This window comes from Megalopta genalis, chromosome 1 (genome assembly GCF_051020955.1).
Source record: "Megalopta genalis isolate 19385.01 chromosome 1, iyMegGena1_principal, whole genome shotgun sequence".
Taxonomy (NCBI): domain Eukaryota; kingdom Metazoa; phylum Arthropoda; class Insecta; order Hymenoptera; family Halictidae; genus Megalopta; species Megalopta genalis.
The window spans coordinates 1,136,747-1,155,585 of record NC_135013.1 but is presented as its reverse complement, the minus strand read 5'-3'; the positions used below and the strand labels follow the sequence as shown (position 1 = coordinate 1,155,585).

Here is an 18,839-nt window from a genome sequence, read left to right as displayed (position 1 = left end):
AATTTAATAATTTAATAAGGATCTTTCGTTCGTTAAATCAACATAACGTTGACAATAGATTAAAATGAGCTCGGCAAGCTTGAAATCCGAGGTGGCTTCTTTTGTCGAATATTTGACTTTATATATATTGACATTAATATTATATTATAATATTATATTATAAATATAATACAAATAATATTATTATAAAAATATATATATATATATATTATATTATTATAATATACATATATTGTAATATATTATTATTATTATTATATATATTATTTGACTTTATGTAATTATTGTATATATATATTATATAAAGTCAAATAATAAATATTATAATAATAATAATATTATATATATATATATATAATATAATAATATAATTTGACATTAAAGGAGAAGAGTAGGATTACCTTCATACTCGGGAAACCAATGCCAACCAAAAAATTAGCCATCCAATTGACAAGAACCGCGATCGACATGGCGGCGGGTCTGGGCCCCTGGGAGAACAGCTCGGCCGTGATCATCCATGGTATAGAGCCGGGCCCAACGGCGAAGAACACCACGAAACTTAGCGTGGACACGACCGACAGATAAGACATCCAGTCAATCATTTCCTGCACATAACCGAAAAACTCCTATCAGGCAGTAGAATCGTGTTCTTCTTTCCTGAGCAGCCGGAGGAGTCTCTCTCAGGATCAACAGAAAAATCATTAATAACCTACGGAACTGAATGGAGACAGAAATAAACGAATGAAACGAAAAAAGTAAAGCATGCACTGGTGCAGCTCAACCCTGTGTCTTTAAGGCTTGATGATGCGACTGCAACAATGCGAACGTGCTCTTCTTATGTACAATTAACACGGTATGCAGGGTGTCCCAAAAATGTCTCGCAATCCGGAAATGGCAGGTTCCTCGGATCATTTGAAGCAGCTTCTTCCTTTACAAAAATTTTCTCCGAAGCACCGTTAACGAGTTATTAACGAAAAACAGCGACCAATAAGAGTCGAGTACGGCTGACGCGAGGCGGCCCAGCCAACCAACGCGCGAAGCCCAGTTCTGCTCATTGGCTCGGTCGCCTCCCGCCAGCCGAGCTCGCCTCTCATTGGTCACTGTTTTTCGTTAATAACTCGTTAATGGTGCCTCGGAGAAAATTTTTGTAAAGGAAAAAGTTGCTTCAAATGACCTGAGGAACCCGCCATTTTCTGATTGCGAGACATTTTTGGGACACCCTTTATATCGTCACTCTTCGACTTTCTCTCTCGCCGTTCCCTTTCGTTTCTCGCTTCGTCTCGCTCCCGTTTCCGTTACAAGCGATGGAAGCATGGACTGGCAACATTTGCGTCGCGAGGATCGACCCGGGACAAACAACCCGTTGCATTCTTGGACCTCGGTTAGAATCACAGAAGTACACATGTTGTTGTGTTACGTCACAAACACGGCAGACATATACGATTTTTCGTGTTATTGCAGAGAAAACGTTGGCGTGTCGCGTGGAACAGGATACACGTTTCGTCGATTTCTGCGATCACGACGCCTGGTGTCGGGAAATCGAAGCTCCGAGTAATCTCACGTATCGAATTCGGTTTCGAACTTGGTTTATGATTCGTTTCGTCTTGGAACAATTTGGATGTGTTTATATTGGACTGCAGATTTCATGGGTTTAAGATGAAAATGACATGACGACGTTTGAGGTAGTCGAAATACCTTGTGTGAATTTAGTGTGAATTTAATGTGAATTTAATGTGAATTTAATATGTGAATTTATATGATATTTCTGATTTATTAAGATCGTTGACAGAAAGAGGAGGTATTTTTTACAGCTGATGCAGAATATGTGTATTTTGGATGAAAATCCACAGTGCAGTTATTTTATTTGTAATATGACTTTAATGTATCATATTATATTTGCAACGTGTGTGTGTGATCTTAATGTATCATGTTATATTTGTAATATGACTAATGTATCATATTATATTTGTAATATGACTTGAATATATCATATTATATTTGTAATATGACTAATATATCATATTATATTTGTAATATGACTAATATATCATATTATATTTGTAATATGACTAATATATCATATTATATTTGTTATACGATTTTAAAGTACTACATATTTGCAATGAAACCTTAATATATCATATTATATTTGTAATATGACTTTAATGTATCATATTACATTTTTAATATGACTAATGTATCATATTATATTTTTAATATGACTAATGTATCATATTATATTTGTAATACGACTAATGTATCATATTACATTTTTAATATGACTAATATATCATATTATATTTGTTATAGGATGTTAATGTATCACATATTTGCAATGAAACCTTAATATATCATATTATATTTTTAATATGACTTTAATGTATTATATTACATTTTTAACATGACTAATGCATCATATTATATTTATTGTACGATTTTAATGTGTCATATATTTGCAATGAGACCTTAATATATCATGTTATATTTGTAACACGATTTTAACATATCACATCATATTTTCAATGTGACTGTACATGTTCCATGCAATTTTTAATACCACGTTACTGCACGATACAATATTTGCAATACAACATTAACGTATAATACAATATCTGCAGGCGATCGTAAAGTATTATAGCTTGGTTCGTAACCGACGCACATATAATTTGTAACCTCGCGTATACTAATTTCATTTTTCATTTGTCATTGCTTTGTAACACGCGAATGCGCCTCGCCCGGGTAAACAAGCGTGTCACATTTATTGGAGTAGAAATGCGAAGTAAACACGAAGGAATAGTCTAGAGGCTCGCGTTGATAAACAATTATCGCTGAAACAGGGGGAAACAAACAAACATCCAACGATCACCGGGGACCGCGAGTTTACAGCAATTACGGTATTAGCGGTGTGAATCGGCAAATACCTTGAAACGATACGGTACGCGCGGCCAGCGCGGCGCGGCGCGGCGTTGCTGAAAATGCGTCCGGAAGGTGTTCCAAGCGTATATACGTGAAATTACTCAGCACCCTGTTCTATGTGACCGCCGAAAACAAGTTGGGTAAGTGTAGGTGCTACTGCGAAAATTTCATAGAGAAAATAACGCCAATTCACGCCAAAAAATTGACGACACGAGCCTGAACCTATTATTCTTTTACTCAAACATTTTACTTTTCCCAAAATATTGGATCTCTGAAAGCACAAATTTCATTAAAAAGCGTAACGTAAAGAAACCACACGTGTGCATATACAGAGTGTCCCAAAAATGTCTCGCAATCCGGAAATGGCGGGTTCCTCGGGTCATTTGAAGCAACTTCTTCCTTTACAAAAATTTTCTCTGAAGCACCGTTAACGAGTTATTAACGAAAAACTGTGACCAATAAGAATCGAGTACGGCTGACGCGAGGCGGCCCAGCCAACCGGCGCGCAAAGCCCAGTTCCGCTCATTGGCTCAGTCGCCTCGCGCCAGCCGAGCTCGCCTCTCATTGGTCACTGTTTTTCGTTAATAACTCATTAACGGTGTCTCGAAGAAAATTTTTGAAAAGGAAGAAGTTGCTTCAAATGACCTGAGGAACCCGCCACTTTCGGATTGCGAGACATTTTTGGGACACCCTATAGAAATAAATAGAAATACTGCGTTAGTAAATAATATTTGAGGTTAGATTACACAGTATTTATACTGTGTTAGTGAATAATATTTGAGGTTAGATGACAGTGTACGTCGCCTTTTGATCAAACTAACGATTACTTTATCTCAAAATAACGCTAATTATAGCGTTATTATTAATTACCAAAACATAAATGCCTTTCGAATCAGCGTTCACAGCTGTCGTTATGAGTATTTCATGAGACCCAACGTTTTCATAAGTTTCCGAATTATCGAATGTTAATTTAATTTCAATGAATGAAACAAATTGTCAATAAATTATCAATATTAAATATGTAAAAAATTATGAGATTCATTCTTAGAAGTTCACACGCTATAAAATGTTGCATTTTATTACTTTTATAAAATACCGCAGTATTTCGGGCGTCCGCAATAATACCCACACTTACCCTAGGTACAATCGACACGTCGAGTTCGAGTGGTGCGAGGAGAACGCAGTCGTGCTTTGAAAATCGCTCGTTTCTCATCCTGCCAAACAGCGATCAGTATCGTCGCGCAATTAATATAATAATAATTAATAATCGTGCCGCGAATATTAATATAATAACAGGGTTCCAAGAACCCTGCCGCATTGCTTTCACTGCATCGGCGCTGCTCGAAAAGAAAATCTGAATTTCGTCGATCACCTCTTTTATGCAATTTCTAATTACAATTTTTATTTCGCTATATACAGAGTGTCCCAAAAATGTCTCGCAATCCGGAAACGGCGGGTTCCTCGGATCATTTGAAGCAACTTCTTCCTTTACAAAAATTTTCTCCGAGACACCGTTAACGAGTTATTAACGAAAAAACAGTGACCAATAAGAATCGAGTACGGCTGACGCAAGGCGGCCCAGCCAACCATCGCGCGAAGCCCAGTTCCGCTCATTGGCTCGGTCGCCTCGCGCCAGTCGAGCTCGCCTCTCATTGGTCACTGTTTTTTCGTTAATAACTCGTTAACGGCGCCTCGGAGAAAATTTTTGTAAAGGAAGAAGTTGCTTCAAATGACCCGAGGAACCCGCCACTTTCGGATTGCGAGACATTTTTGGGACACTCTGTATATACTTATGACAGCGAATGGACCGTCCGCGGTCCACTTATGACAGCAATTCCTCGAAAACAGTGCGAACAACGCGGGCTACAAAATATCAATAATCTTGACACGTTCGGTATTGTCCTAATTAGATTATGATTGTACTGAAAAAACGTTTGCTAAGATAGGCGATTACTAAGGACAGGCGAAACGTTTCGCGATCGTCTCGAAAATTGGCCCATTCGTTTCTGTTCCCGAGCGATTTTCGAAGCGCAAACTCCCTCCCTATATCCTCCTCGTTCTAAAAGCAATTGAGGTGCCTCGTGGTGTGTGTATGTATTTGCAGAGACATAAAAGCTACACACAAAACGAGAAGTATATCGGAAAGAGGAAGCTGTATTCCCCTCGCGCAGAAGACATTGATGGAACCCGAGTGTACGGACAGGATATTCTAGGAGGCTGGAGAGCAACGCGAATATGAATCGGAAATATAATAAGCGAAGCTTTTTTTTCTTTTCTTTTCTTCGGGTCACGTTGTCGAGATAAAAGAGATTCGACGTTCGAGATCACAATTGTCATACGAGAACGTCGTATGGAACGGTTCGAGCATTTCGACTGACTTTCGCTGCGACAATCGCTGGCGAACCTTGACATAACCTAGAACATCCTGTATAATGTCCTGAAACTTGATCAAACTCTGTGGACAGTTTCCATGAATAGAATATGGTTCTTTGTGGCAAATCAGAATCATTGGCCACGTGATCCGAAAACATATTTACTGTACGGATAAATAAATTAATGATAAATAAATATATATAAAATATAAAATAAATAAATAAATAAATATATATATAAAATATATGACTAACTAAATAAATATATAAAATACAAAATATATGACTAATCAAATATATATATATATATATATATATATATATATATATATATATATATATATATTATAAAATATAAAATATAAAATATATGGCTAACTAAATAAATATATGAAATATAAAATATATGACTATCTAAATAAATAAATATATATAAAATATAAAGTAAATAAATAAATAAACATAAAATATAGAATACGTGAATCGAATGATTTACAATTTGCGCCAACAGAGTCGGGACCGTTTCGGACACCTCGTACACGGATATCGAGTTAGTACGACGAACGAGAGGAATAATGATGTGTTCGGTGGCTCTTGTGGCTCCTCGGAATCTATCGTCCCGTTCGTTTGTCTCGTCATTTAAATAATTCCGGCTTCGCGGAAGGTCTGCGTCCGAGAGTAGCAAACCATTCGACCGCTTGTACAACGCCCGGCCACGCGGTTGAAGAGACGCGAACGGATTATTCGGAGCAAATTTCGTTTCTGCATGTAACAATCGAACCGACAGTATGCAACATGACGAAGGGGTGACAGGTTTGAGCCGAATAGAATGTATACTAATAACAAAGGGAGTTAATCGTCTCCTCCAGGCAGTCACGAAAGAGGCCGTTGTGAACAGGGAGGGAGGGACAGGGGGACGGGGAAACAGAGAAAAAGGGGTAGCAGTAAGAAGCAGAATCGTTTAGAATGCCTAAGCAACCAAATAAAACCGCATGCGACGAGTATTTGACACACAGATGTATTAAACAGATTCGGTCGTTCGGGATAGATTCCGACACGTGTAAGGATTCGTACTTAGAAGGTACAGTGGACAACAAAAGTGTTCGCACGCCTTTTAAAACGCGATAACTTTCTTGAGACTGGACTAAGCGACTCGAATTTTTTTTAGAATTTTTCTAGAATTCTTCTAGAATTTTTTAGAATTTTCCCAGAATTTTCCTAGAATTTTCCTAGAATTTTCCTAGAATTTTCCTAGAATTTTCCTAGAATTTTTCTAGTCTACCAGGAGATGACTAAAATTCTTTTTTTAAATTTTACTATTACTTGGAATGGCTTTGAATTGAAAAGATAAAATATTATCAGAATTATCAGAACAATGCGCGATAAATACAATCAATTCGCTTCGAAATTATTTTAGAGACAACTTGATCGTTAAAAAATAATGTATCACGACTGAATCATCCTTCCACGAGAGTGAATGTTGACAAAGCTCCGCGAACCACCATCGAGGAGTTACCATAACGTGAACACGTAGACCGAAACATTAGGCTCGTGTCAAGGTACCGACTATATACAGGGTGGTCGATAAATTGGCGGTACAACCGAAAGAAACGACATATACGATATGCGAACACAACTTGAGAAAAAAAGGAGTAAGAGTAATAAGTTAGATAGATGCGCGAGAAGTAGAATTAGTCTACCATGAGTCAGACGATCCCTGCTCGACAGTATTACTAAATTCTCCGTAATTCGCGCTCAGGTTACGCGCGAAAATGGACAGTTTGGGAAGAGGAGACACGATTATTCGAGTCTTGCGGCTCGCTTTTTATAGTTACCGATTTTGTCGACATCTATAAAAACGAGCCGCAATTATTATACAATATATTATACAATATTATATATTATATATATTATATTATATTATATTATATTATATTATATTATATTATATTATATTATATTATATTATATTATATTATATTATATTATATTATATTATATTATATTATATTATATTATATTATATTATATTATATTATATTATATTATATTATATTATATTATATTATATTATATTATATTATATTATTATATATATTATAAATTACCGATTTTTTCAGTAACTATAAAACCGAGCTAAAAAGACCCAAATAATAGTATCTCCTTCTCCCCAAATTGTCCCTTTTTGTGCGCAATGCGAGCGTCAATTACGGAGAAATTACTGGAATTTCTCTGGAGAACAAAAAATCCAAAATAAAAGAATATTCTTCTTTTCTTCTCGATTTCTATTCGCACGCGGTACATTTCTCGTTTCGATCGCGCCGCCAGTCACCGACCACCCCGTACACACACAGATACACACACAAGTACACACACACAAGTAGACACACAAAGATAATCTTTCGCAACGAAAGAATAACGTGCAGGAAACGGGGGGAAGAACAGACCTTACAAGTTACATGAATGTTCGGGATTAAATTAAAATGAGTCATCGGATGCAAGTTTATATACGTAAAGTGGTGATAATTCTCACTGTCGGTGCAGTGCTGCACTCCAGCTGTGAACAAAGTGTTAGATACACCTTTTGCCAAGGTGCATGAAGAGTGACAAAGCACAAAGAGACAGCTATATACAAATCCACGTTCATTGTGGTGTACTTAAATGTCCTACGAGACCTAATTTCACCCTCCCACCCACCCCTCGCGACTTTCTACGCCAGAGACGTTAATACCCCTCCTCCCCCTCCTCCCCTCTCTACAGTGATACAATTCCCTGTCTTGGAAGCGAATATCTTTCTCGTTTCGACTCGATCCTTGACATTTCTCCGTGCGCGACAATTGCCGTTATATGTATACGTGTGCCGCACGTAAGACGGTGTTTCGTTCTGACCGCGAGCGCGAGCGCGTCGAGGATCGTCGTTATGTTCCTTACACATGTATGTATGTATGTATGTATGTAACGCGTGGCATGTACAGGGTGTCCCAAAAATGTCTCGTAATCCGGAAATGGCGGGTTAACGAGTTATTAACGAAAAACAGTGACCAATAAGAATACGGCTGACGCGAGGCGGCCCAGACAACCAGCGCGCGAAGCCCAGTTCCGCTCATTGGCTCGGTCGCCTCGCGCCAGCCGAGCTCGCCTCTCATTGGTCACTGTTTTTCGTTAATAACTCGTTGACGGTGCCTCGGGGAAAATTTTTGTAAAGGAAAAAGTTGCTTCAAATGACCCGAGGAACCCGCCACTTTTGGATTGTGAGACATTTTTGGGACATCCTGTATATGCGCGCGACGTATATGCGACTGTATATGTTTATACTTCTACACGACGGAAAACATCGGGCGCACGAAACTTGAACTTACCTTTATGAGAAAAGAAATTGTGATGAATATTGAAAAGATAAACATGCCACCAAGACCGTATAAGTGAAGCGTACGTCTTCCGGTTCTATCCATAAGCGGGATGGATACTAACGTCATACAAACCATAATGGCACCTATGCCAATGGTTGCAAACTTGGCACTCTCCTCTGTCAAGCCAGAACTAGTGAACAAATTCGTCGAATAGTAAAACACCTGGAACAGAGAGACAGAGACAGCACAGATTTAGAGGGCTGTTTTTTTCTTATGGAACTGTTGCTTGCTCGACCGCTTTCCGCTGCCAGGCTCTGACAAATTTGGGAACTTCGTCGAATTCGAGCGCAGTTTTAGCTAGTTTCAGCGACATTTATAATGCAAATTTAAAGAAACATCGGGTTTGTGTATTTTTATATTATATATACGTTACATTATATATTTAATATATTTAAATATAATATTTCAAATTTCATTTCAATCATCATTTCGAATTTAATATTTAATGTATTTAATTACATGTTATATATGTTTCTGATATAATATAATGATAGTTTGTATGATTTCTAATACAGAGATATAGAAATACACCAAGGCCAAGATATTTTGTGTTATTTCTAACACAGAAATATACAAAGATGATATTTCATGTGATTTCCAGTATAGAAAATATATAAATACGATATTTTGTATTATTTCTAATATTGAAATACACAAAGATAATATTTTATATTATTTCTAATATTGAAATATATTAAGATGATATTTTGTATTATTTCTGATATAGAAATATACAAATACGATATTTTGTATTATTTCTAATACTGAAATATACAAATACAATATTTTGTATGATTTCCAATATAGAAATATAAAAATATGATATTTTGTATCATTTCTAATACTAAAATATACAAATACAATATTTTGTATAATTTCTAATATAGAAATATGTAAATATGATATTTCATATAATTTTTGATACAGAAATATACAATTATAATATTTCGTATAATTTCTAATACAGAAATATACAAATATGTCATTACATATAATTTCCAATGCAGAAATATGCAAATAAATTGAAAGTAACTAATATTATTCTATATATATATTATATTATATAGAATATATTATATGTTATATAGAATAATAACGCATAATAATAATAATAATAACAAAATAATAATAGTATTATTAAAATAACAATAATAACAATTATTATAATAATAATAATAATAATCTTATCTCTTCTACCCGTATTTTTCAATTTCGTGCGCGATCTAAGCGCGAATTAAAAATAAATTATCATAATCTCCTATCTCCTCTCCCGAAATTGTCCAATCATGTTCCAAAGCTGAAGGAAAATTCGGGAGAATTTACTGTACACGCATAAGCGACGCGGCAGCGGAAGCGTCAAAAAATAGCAGCCGGTCCGGCGGGCCGACAATTCAAATTTCATGGAGCTTAATGCAGGGGTGGGGGATTTACGAGGCTGGCTACTTACAGCATTAATGCCTGAAAGCTGTTGGGAAAGTTGCATAACCACCCCGATAACGAGCGGCGCTCTCAGCGTCGGGCTACATATGAGCTCTGTCATCGATATTCTAGACTCGGCTTGTTGAGCCCGTTCTTCGGCTCTCATTTCCTCGATGTCTTCTTCCACTTCGTTACTCGCTCTCAACCTTCTCAGAGCTTTACGAGCTTCCTCCTCCCACTGTTTGGTAATGAGCAAATATCTGCGAGAAAACAGAGTGCACAGTGAGAAACCGGCCGGTGCGTTCAGACGGTGCGGCGGCGACGACGACGACGACGACGACGACGACGACGACGACGGCGGCGGCGACGACGACGGCGGCGGCGACGACGACCACGACCACGACCACGACCACGACCACGACGAAATAATTGCGAACACGAGCAGGCTATATACGCGCCCGTTGCGAAAGGGCTGGTAATATGGCGGCCTTGCGGGCCAGCGTTTCGCGCGGCAATTAACCTTTTGCACTCGAAGCTGTTCTAACTGTAAGTCTAACATAATTTTTTCTGGCTTATAGCATTTTCATTTTATACGACAGAAAAATTAGTGTCGCCCAGTTTTGTCACCAAATTAGCGTCACCAAAAATTAGCGTGACCGACGAGGTGCCGAACGTGTTAAATAACCTTGACATTTCGCCGAAAACCGAAGTAACCAGTAATTTTTCAGATCAAATTTTGAAAATATACGCGTACATATTTTTTATATCATCTTTTACGCTGCATCGAATTATGCGAAAATTAATTTTCCAACTTTTATTTCTTTGCCGAGAAAAATCGCTTTATTCTTCTGTGAAGAAATGATCAGATCGAGAAATCTATGCACGATTTTCTTCAGCTTTTGTTTTTATACCGTTAGACAAAGCACAGGAAAAATTTTAGAGCGAATGTTTTTCACTTTTGTTAATAACGTGTCCGGTCCAAAGCCGAGAAGCAAGAATAAATAAAATAAATCATCCTGATAATAACGCAAACAATGAAGTCAACGATTGGCATGGTTAACCCTTTCACGGGCGCAATACGAATTTTCAAGAATATAATTCAATACAATATAAATTTTTAACAAGAATATTTGAGCCTGGCGGTCCAGAACGTGTGTGTGTGTGTGTGTGTGTGTGTGGCGCTAAAAGTGGAATATATCCGTATAATATCCATATAAGGCGCTTCCCAGTGCCTACGAAAGGGTTAACCAACGTTCCCGTCGTAAAATTAACAATCGCCGCGAGATAGCTATATTACCATCCCTTCCTCAAACGATTCATCGATACCTTAGCCCCTCGATATTTGCCTCTGAACTAGATCCACTGTTGAACTATTATAGCAGGGGTGGCCAAAGGTCAACCGTGTAAGTATCTCTAGTCTCCCTCCGGTTTGATATTATCAATGTTTATTTTAAATTGAAGCTTATTTTTGACCTTAAATTGCTACTTTTTTTACTATTCTTGGATGGCTTATCTTAGTTTTAGGAATTTATATTACCGCCATCTCCGAAATTTTTTCTAAAATCTAAAATTTCCAAGCCATTATGCCGGCTTTTCTTTTATGTGATACATATAATGTTGAAATATTATCTGCAATACAGTGTATAACCATGTTTGGCATGTTAATTGCGACAGGTGTCACTGTTTGTATTGACGATGGTAATAATACAAAATTTTAGATATTGACATTTCTTTTAAATTATATATATATATATATATAATTTAATAATAATAATATTAAAAATATTGTTAATTAATAAATTAACATAATTAATTTTAATTTTATATATATATATATATAATTTAAAAGAAATGTCAATATCTAAAATTTTGTATATAAATTATATATATATATATACATATATATATATATATCAATTTGAGCGCCAATTGCCGGTCACCGGTGGCCCCCACGGAGTCACCGCCAAGTTAAGTGCCGATCACCGGTGACCCCTGTGGCATTCAACGTGTTAAAAAAAAAGAAAAAAGAACACGTCGCCCATAGTGCTCGAAAGTATGGCCACCCCTGTATTATAGCAACGAGGCGCGGTGGACGCTTCGATTCGCGGCGTCCAATTAGTTAAGTCGAATAATTAACTATCCGGAAAGAAAGCGATCGGCCTAACGGCGAATTTCAGCGCAAGCCGTACACAGTCGGTATGCTAGCGAGGATCGCAACAGCGAGCGCAGGAGCCAGGGATAACAACGCTTTGGATCAATATCGATGCCGTCAGGTCATCGATTCAGGTCAGATACCGAGGGACTACACACGTTTGGATACCATTGACTCGATACGGCGATGCTACGCTGGCGATGGTGATTCTACCTTGGTGATTCGGGGCAAACTGGAAGCAGCAATAACTGTAGAATCGCCGGGCAGATAGCTAGCCCTAAGAGAACCGGCCAACCATCGTTTGTCCCAAGGATTTGCTCGATGCCCAGCACCTGGGAGACCAGGAGACCCACCGTAACAGCGAGCTGGTTCACCGTGCCTAGGCCGCCTCTCAGGTTCAGCGGTGCTATCTCCGATATGTACATGGGAACCAATGAGGTGTTTAAGCCACAATTGACACCGATGATGAACCGTCCAAAGAACAACATTTCGTACGAGTGAGCAATCTTTGTGCAACCCATCAGGCACGCCCCCACGATGCCCAGCACGTTGTTTAGCAGTAAGCCCCCCTTTCTGTCGGCGAACGTAAAACAAAAACAAAAAATGGTCAACGATGTAATGTGGTCGATCGGCAGATTATCGTTACCTGCCAGCACACGTCTCATCACGCACGATTCACATTTTGTTATAATATGTACAGAAATAGAGAGAGAAAGAGAGAGAGAGAGAGAGAGAGAGAGAGAGAGAGACAGAGAGAGAGAAAGAGAGAGAGAGAGAGAGAGAGAGAAGAATATAGTCTGGCTGGCATACACACAGAACAGGGGTTTAGCGGATTTACCGGCATATCGATATTCAATTCAGAGTGTCGTACAAACCTGCCAAATCTGTTGGCAATTATTCCACCGCTAAAACCACCTAGCATACCACCGATCGCAAATATGCTTACGGCCACCGAGTACAATTTCTTCACGGAGTCGTCGGATATGTCCTCCCCGTACCGGTCCTTGTACACGTCTTTCATGAAATTCTCAATGTTCTGAAACAGGGTTAGATCGGTTAAACTCCGTGGCGACAACGGACGCGCGAATTTTAAACGGATACTTAGACGGTAACTAGGAGAGCTCCCCAGGGCTGATACGCTCGCTTTTCTATGAGATTTGGCGCCAGCGACGAAGAGCTCGTGAAGCTGAATCCAATGATACCCGGTTTTGCGGGCAGGCGGCTCGTAGTTCTCGAGATATTTAACGGTAAAGTTGCGAACGAAAGGCGAGAAAGACGCGCGGGATTACGGCGCGCGGCACCGTGCGGCGGGAGGTGGGGGCAAGCCACCGCGTCGCGAGACCGGATCGAACCCCCCCAACTCTCCCCACTCCGTAATATTTCTGGTGCCGGTACCAGCGCGGAGATAGTATGGAGTGGGAAGAGGTGGGGGGGCTCGATCCGGCCTACCTGAACGCGACGCGTGGCACGACCCTTCGTCTCCCGCCCCGCGATGCCGCGCGACGTAATCCGACGCGTCTTTCGGGCCTTTTATTGGCAACTTTAACGTTAAATATCTCGAGAACCACGAGCCGTCTACCGGCGAAACCCGGTATCTTTGGATTCGGCTTTACGAGCTCTGTCACCGTGCCAAATCTCGTGAAAAAGTGGCTTCGCCTCTGGGGACCTCTCCTTGCAAGTAACAAAGACATCTTTGTCGACTGCTCGGCTTTCTTTATCGATCTACTCGACAAGTTCGATATGTGTATAGAATAAATGTGTGCGAGACATATATGTTCGGGATGTGCACGCTGCAAAATTGACGCTTCGAGCTCGGAGAATTTTCTTAGATCGGCTGTCAACAACATCTAAGGAGATGATAAAATAGGTCCATGATACGATTATCTTTGTAACATTGATAATATTGATTTTAACATTTTATATTCGTTAGGACGATTTTTCTATGTTTTTTTCTCCAGCAGATGGTGTGTCGATTCATTTATCTTTAACTCTAACATTATGTTCAAGATTTATATTTTACGAGTAAGTAATACAAATCTTATGTTTACTCATTTATAACACCGCTTGATACACCTTCGACGTTAATGATTTTTTTATCATTTTAACCCTTTGCACTGGAATGGTGGCTCTAAGGCGCCACCGAAAATTGCTGTTTAATTTTTTCAAGCAGTTTTTACATTTATTAAATTGATTTACATTTAAATGAAATTTAAATAATGGTATAAATACTAATAAATAAATAATATTATAAAAAAATTAAATAAAATAGAAAATGCACGTCCGTACAAGCAAATAAACTCAATTTATAATAATATAATGATATAATAATAAATAAAAAATGAAAATGCTATTTTTGAAGTTAGATGCTCAGTTTTGAAGTTAAAACAGCTTTGAGTGCAAAGAGTTAATCGAATCTATCAATATAAATATCTGCATATATATATATATATATATATATATATATATATATATATATATATATATAAATCCATTTTGAAATAATTTAGTCGTCGCGAGAGCGACCTTTTCGAATATTTGTGGTGCATTTAAATAATCCATAGACAGAAGGATGTTGTTCTTATTGTCATTTGTTACCGATCACTCGAATCTTATCCTGTGAATTAATTCGTTGTTATTTCTTACAACTGGTTTTCATTATTCCGTGCTCTCTAAATCAAATTTAGAAAAAAAATTGTCTCTTACGACCAAAAATTATTGCTCTACTTCCTTTTTAATTATCCTTGCTATTAACAAAGACTACTTTGAATCGCAAATGAAAAAACATCCCTTCGGCTGATTTCGCCCGTGGATAACTTTTAATAATATTTTGAATAATATTTCGAATAATATTCTGAATAATATTTCGAATAATATTTTGAACAATATTTCGAATAATATTTTGAACAATATTTCGAATAATATTGTGAACAATATTTTGAATAATATTTAGAAAAATATTTTGAACAATATTTCGAATAATATTTTGAATAATATTTTGAAAAACATTTTGAACAATATTTCGAATAATATTTTGAACAATATTTTGAATAATATTTAGAAAAATATTTTGAACAATATTCCGAATAATATTTTGAATAATATTTTGAACAATATTATGAATAATATTTCGAAAAATATTACGTATAATATTTCGAATAATATTACAAAAAATATTTCGAAAAATAACCCTGACATATAACCCCGAATTTGAATGACCCGGAACGCGCACGCGGAAAGATCAATTTTTCCAAGGTAACGTACCACTTCCGGCGCGTTAATCACCCCGGTGTTGTATCCGAACTGCAACATTCCTAAAACCGCAGCCAGTATTGCATACGACAGGAAAAGTGTGAGTCCCTGAAAGCATCATGAACAACGTTTAAAACACGTGAGCCGACGGACGGCCGTACGAAACAGCAATACCAAAAACAAGAAAAATAAAAAAGAAAAAGGAACGATCGCTTTCGATAAAGAAAAAACAAACCAAATCGCAGCAAGCGAAAAAACACAATCGCAGGCGTGTCACAAATAAATCAAAAAATACATTCGAACGATCGAGAGAGGTAGAAAAAAAACGAGAATCATAAAGAGATGAAAGGATAATAAATAAAAGAACGCCAGAGAATGTCGGACTGGTTTATTACAAAATATTCGTAGACGGTGTACTATAAAAAAAAAACATACGCTAGAAACGAGGCGGGCAACGATAATTAATTACGAAACGAAACGGGACAGCGTAACGAAACAAATACAATCACGATGGAGAATAATGATGATGATGATGATGATGATGATGATGATGACGACGACGATGATGATCACTACGACGATGATGACGACGATGACGATGACGACGATGACGACGACGGCGACGACGACGATCATGACGACGATGATGATGATGATAGGTGGTGGCGTACGTAGAAAAAAAGCAGCCATCAAAAGCGGTACATATATTCATACTTTCTCCGTGTAAAATAAAAAGTAGCACGCCAAAGGAAAAAAAAAAGGAAAAAAAAGGAATACTAAGCATACTCGTTCGAGATACAAGGATCACCTGTTGCAAAAGTCTAAGTTTCCGCCGATGGGAGTGTTCTTCTAGTCGATCCACTACTACTCGTAACTCTTCTATCTCTTCTTTCACCTGCTGTACCGTATCGAGTTCGTGCTGCGTTGGATCAGGAAATTATAGTTTACAAAGTGGAAACAACACATCTGCGGGCGGGTCAACTACGACGAACCGGTAGAGAGCCGGAGCACGAGTGCGAAGAAAGTGGAGCAAAGCGTTTTTCCGAAAGTCGTGTGCGCTCGTCGGATGCCGAACGAACGAGTCTCGATCGGCGGTTTTCGTTCCGGCACGCGCCACAGGGTTGTTCCACAAGTTTTTGAGACCAACTCGAACGCGACCGACACGAAATTCGACAAGATTCGAAACCGAGCGGCGGTTTCTCCGCGATCGATCGTATTCGAATGGTGAACGAACGGTACAATCCCGGCAAAAAGTATTCGTTCGTCTTTTTGGATTCGACGACTTTTCTCAAAATTCTGCTAAATTAATCGAATTTTTCTTAACCACTGTGTTCAACGAGTATACTCGTCACGGAGAAGCGGCGGTATTTTTTGGCGCGACGAGTATACTCGTCATGGAGAAGTGGCGGTATTTTGTGGCGCGACGAGTATACTCGTCACAGGGGAATGGCGATATTTTGTGGCACGACGAGTATACTCGTCACAGGGAAATGGCGATATTTTGTGGCACGACGAGTATATTCGTCACGGAGAGATAGCAATACTTTGTGGCACGACGAGTATACTCGTCACAGAGAAGTGGCGGTATTTTGTGGCGCGACGAGTATACTCGTCACAGGGGAATGGCGATATTTTGTGGCACGACGAGTATACTCGTCACAGAGAAATGGCGGTATTTTGTGTCACGACGAGTATACTCGTCACAGAGAAATGACGGTATTTTGTGTCACGACAAGTATACTCGTCACAGAGAAATGGCAGTATTTTGTGTCGCGACGACTAGTCCCTTGAACAGTTAAGAAAAGAATCAAATCGCTTGGACCAGATTGAAAAACGTTATTGCATTTTAAAAGGTGATCGGATACTTTTTGCCAGGGGTTGTACAACGGCGGGTCTTTATGCACGATAAAAAAGACTGTTTCCGTTGGTAACAAGATACAAGGGTTGCACGGACATTTATTTCTCCGTTCCACGATTTTATCGAGTGGGTAATAACAAGACCGCGGACCTTCATGCAAAATAAAAATTTTATGCATCACTTGTAAAATACAGAGGAAGGAGCTGCATAGAATATGATTTCTTTTGTTGATAGTTTTAATAATTAGAAAACGATGCATTGGTATTCTTAATCTTTTTTTATCTTTTCACTGTTCAAAATTTAACGCAGTCAATTTTATAGTAAACACATAAAATCCGCAGTATAGCAATAATGCGACAGAATTTTTATTTGATTCTATATACAGGGTGTCCCAAAATTACGGTATTATACTTCCAAGTAATGAGGAATACGCTGCTGGTACAAGATGGAAAACCGAATAAAAAGTAAGAATGTCAATTGGACAAAATTGTGCTAAATAATTGTTCAAGGTTATATAAAATAAGAAGCATAAATGTGTGAGCAAATTCAGGGATGAAGATTGGATACTTTAGATAATATAAAGCTGAAGTATTATTCGGCTACTGGAAGTATTGGCAAATAATATAGGAAAAATTGGACAAACAGCTGCGACAAACAACTTGAGACACAAGTTCTTGCAATCACCTGTGGAAAAAGAAGAATTCTCGATTACCGATGGATTGCCCATTGGAACCTAAATAACTCAAGGGTGTCATCCCCTTGAACGGTCACTTCTTGCCAAAGATTATTCTAGATTAATCGAAAAGCATTTCGTCGATTCTACAGCATTTTATTCTGCAGAATCGAACGTAATCGCAACGTGCAAATTGTATAGTTCGAAAGGTTTGCTATTTGGAAAACCGAAATTCCATTTGCAACCAGTCAATATCAGCGGAAAATCTGGCCAGAGACGGCCGGAATACTGTTGTTTTCGTGTTGTGGTTCTCAAAAGCCTTGGAACGACCCGAGTTCACCGGGTGTCCCAGAAATCACTCGCAATCCGGACACGAGGATTCCTGGGATCATTCGAAGCAACTTTTTCCTTAGCGAAATTGTTCTACGAGGCTTCGTTTACGAGTTATCGACGAAAAACAGTGAGCAATGAGAGTCGCGCGGCTGACGCCCCGCCCTCGCAGTCACTGCCGCTGCATCAGACAGCCAGCGCGACGCGGCATTGGCCGCGAGGGCGGCGCGCCGGCCAGTCTCCCCGCCCATTGGCCACAGTTTTTCGTCGATAACTCGTTTACGAAACCTCGTAGAACATTTTCGCTAAGGAAAAAGTTGCTCCAAATGATCTCGGGAATCCATCGATCCCGATCGCGAGCGACTTTTGGGACATCCCGTATTGGTCCGATTCTGTCGGTGCGTGGGAGAGGGGATAGGCTAGCCGGATGATCGTCGAGCGGGCTCCCGGTTCGTTTGGA

At 38.6% G+C, this 18,839-nt stretch overlaps 1 protein-coding gene and 1 long non-coding RNA gene across 25 annotated transcripts in view; one reads left to right on the top strand and one right to left on the bottom strand.

Moving 5' to 3' along the window:
• The window catches only part of Glut1 (Glucose transporter 1), a 93,279-nt gene that overhangs the window by 18,798 nt on the left and 55,642 nt on the right, over positions 1 to 18,839 (bottom strand). For 20 of the 23 annotated variants that reach the window (XR_013032567.1, XR_004491136.2, XR_013032565.1 and 17 more), the window contains 7 exons: positions 16,327 to 16,437; positions 15,531 to 15,626; positions 13,145 to 13,305; positions 12,483 to 12,842; positions 10,146 to 10,377; positions 8,648 to 8,860; positions 402 to 626 (listed from right to left, as the gene is read on the bottom strand). Coding sequence is in view for 19 of the 23 variants with exons in the window: in XM_033476772.2 (XP_033332663.1) it covers positions 402 to 626; positions 8,648 to 8,860; positions 10,146 to 10,377; positions 12,483 to 12,842; positions 13,145 to 13,305; positions 15,531 to 15,626; positions 16,327 to 16,437 (1,398 nt within the window). In the remaining 4 variants the exon portion in view is untranslated. The remainder of the gene's footprint in view (positions 1 to 401; positions 627 to 8,647; positions 8,861 to 10,145; positions 10,378 to 12,482; positions 12,843 to 13,144; positions 13,306 to 15,530; positions 15,627 to 16,326; positions 16,438 to 18,839) is intronic. The other 3 variants (XM_033476801.2, XM_033476934.2, XM_033476904.2) reach the window with 3 other exon arrangements.
• Positions 1 to 18,839, top strand: part of LOC117224263 (uncharacterized) — a 45,006-nt gene that overhangs the window by 13,246 nt on the left and 12,921 nt on the right. The window lies entirely within an intron of this gene.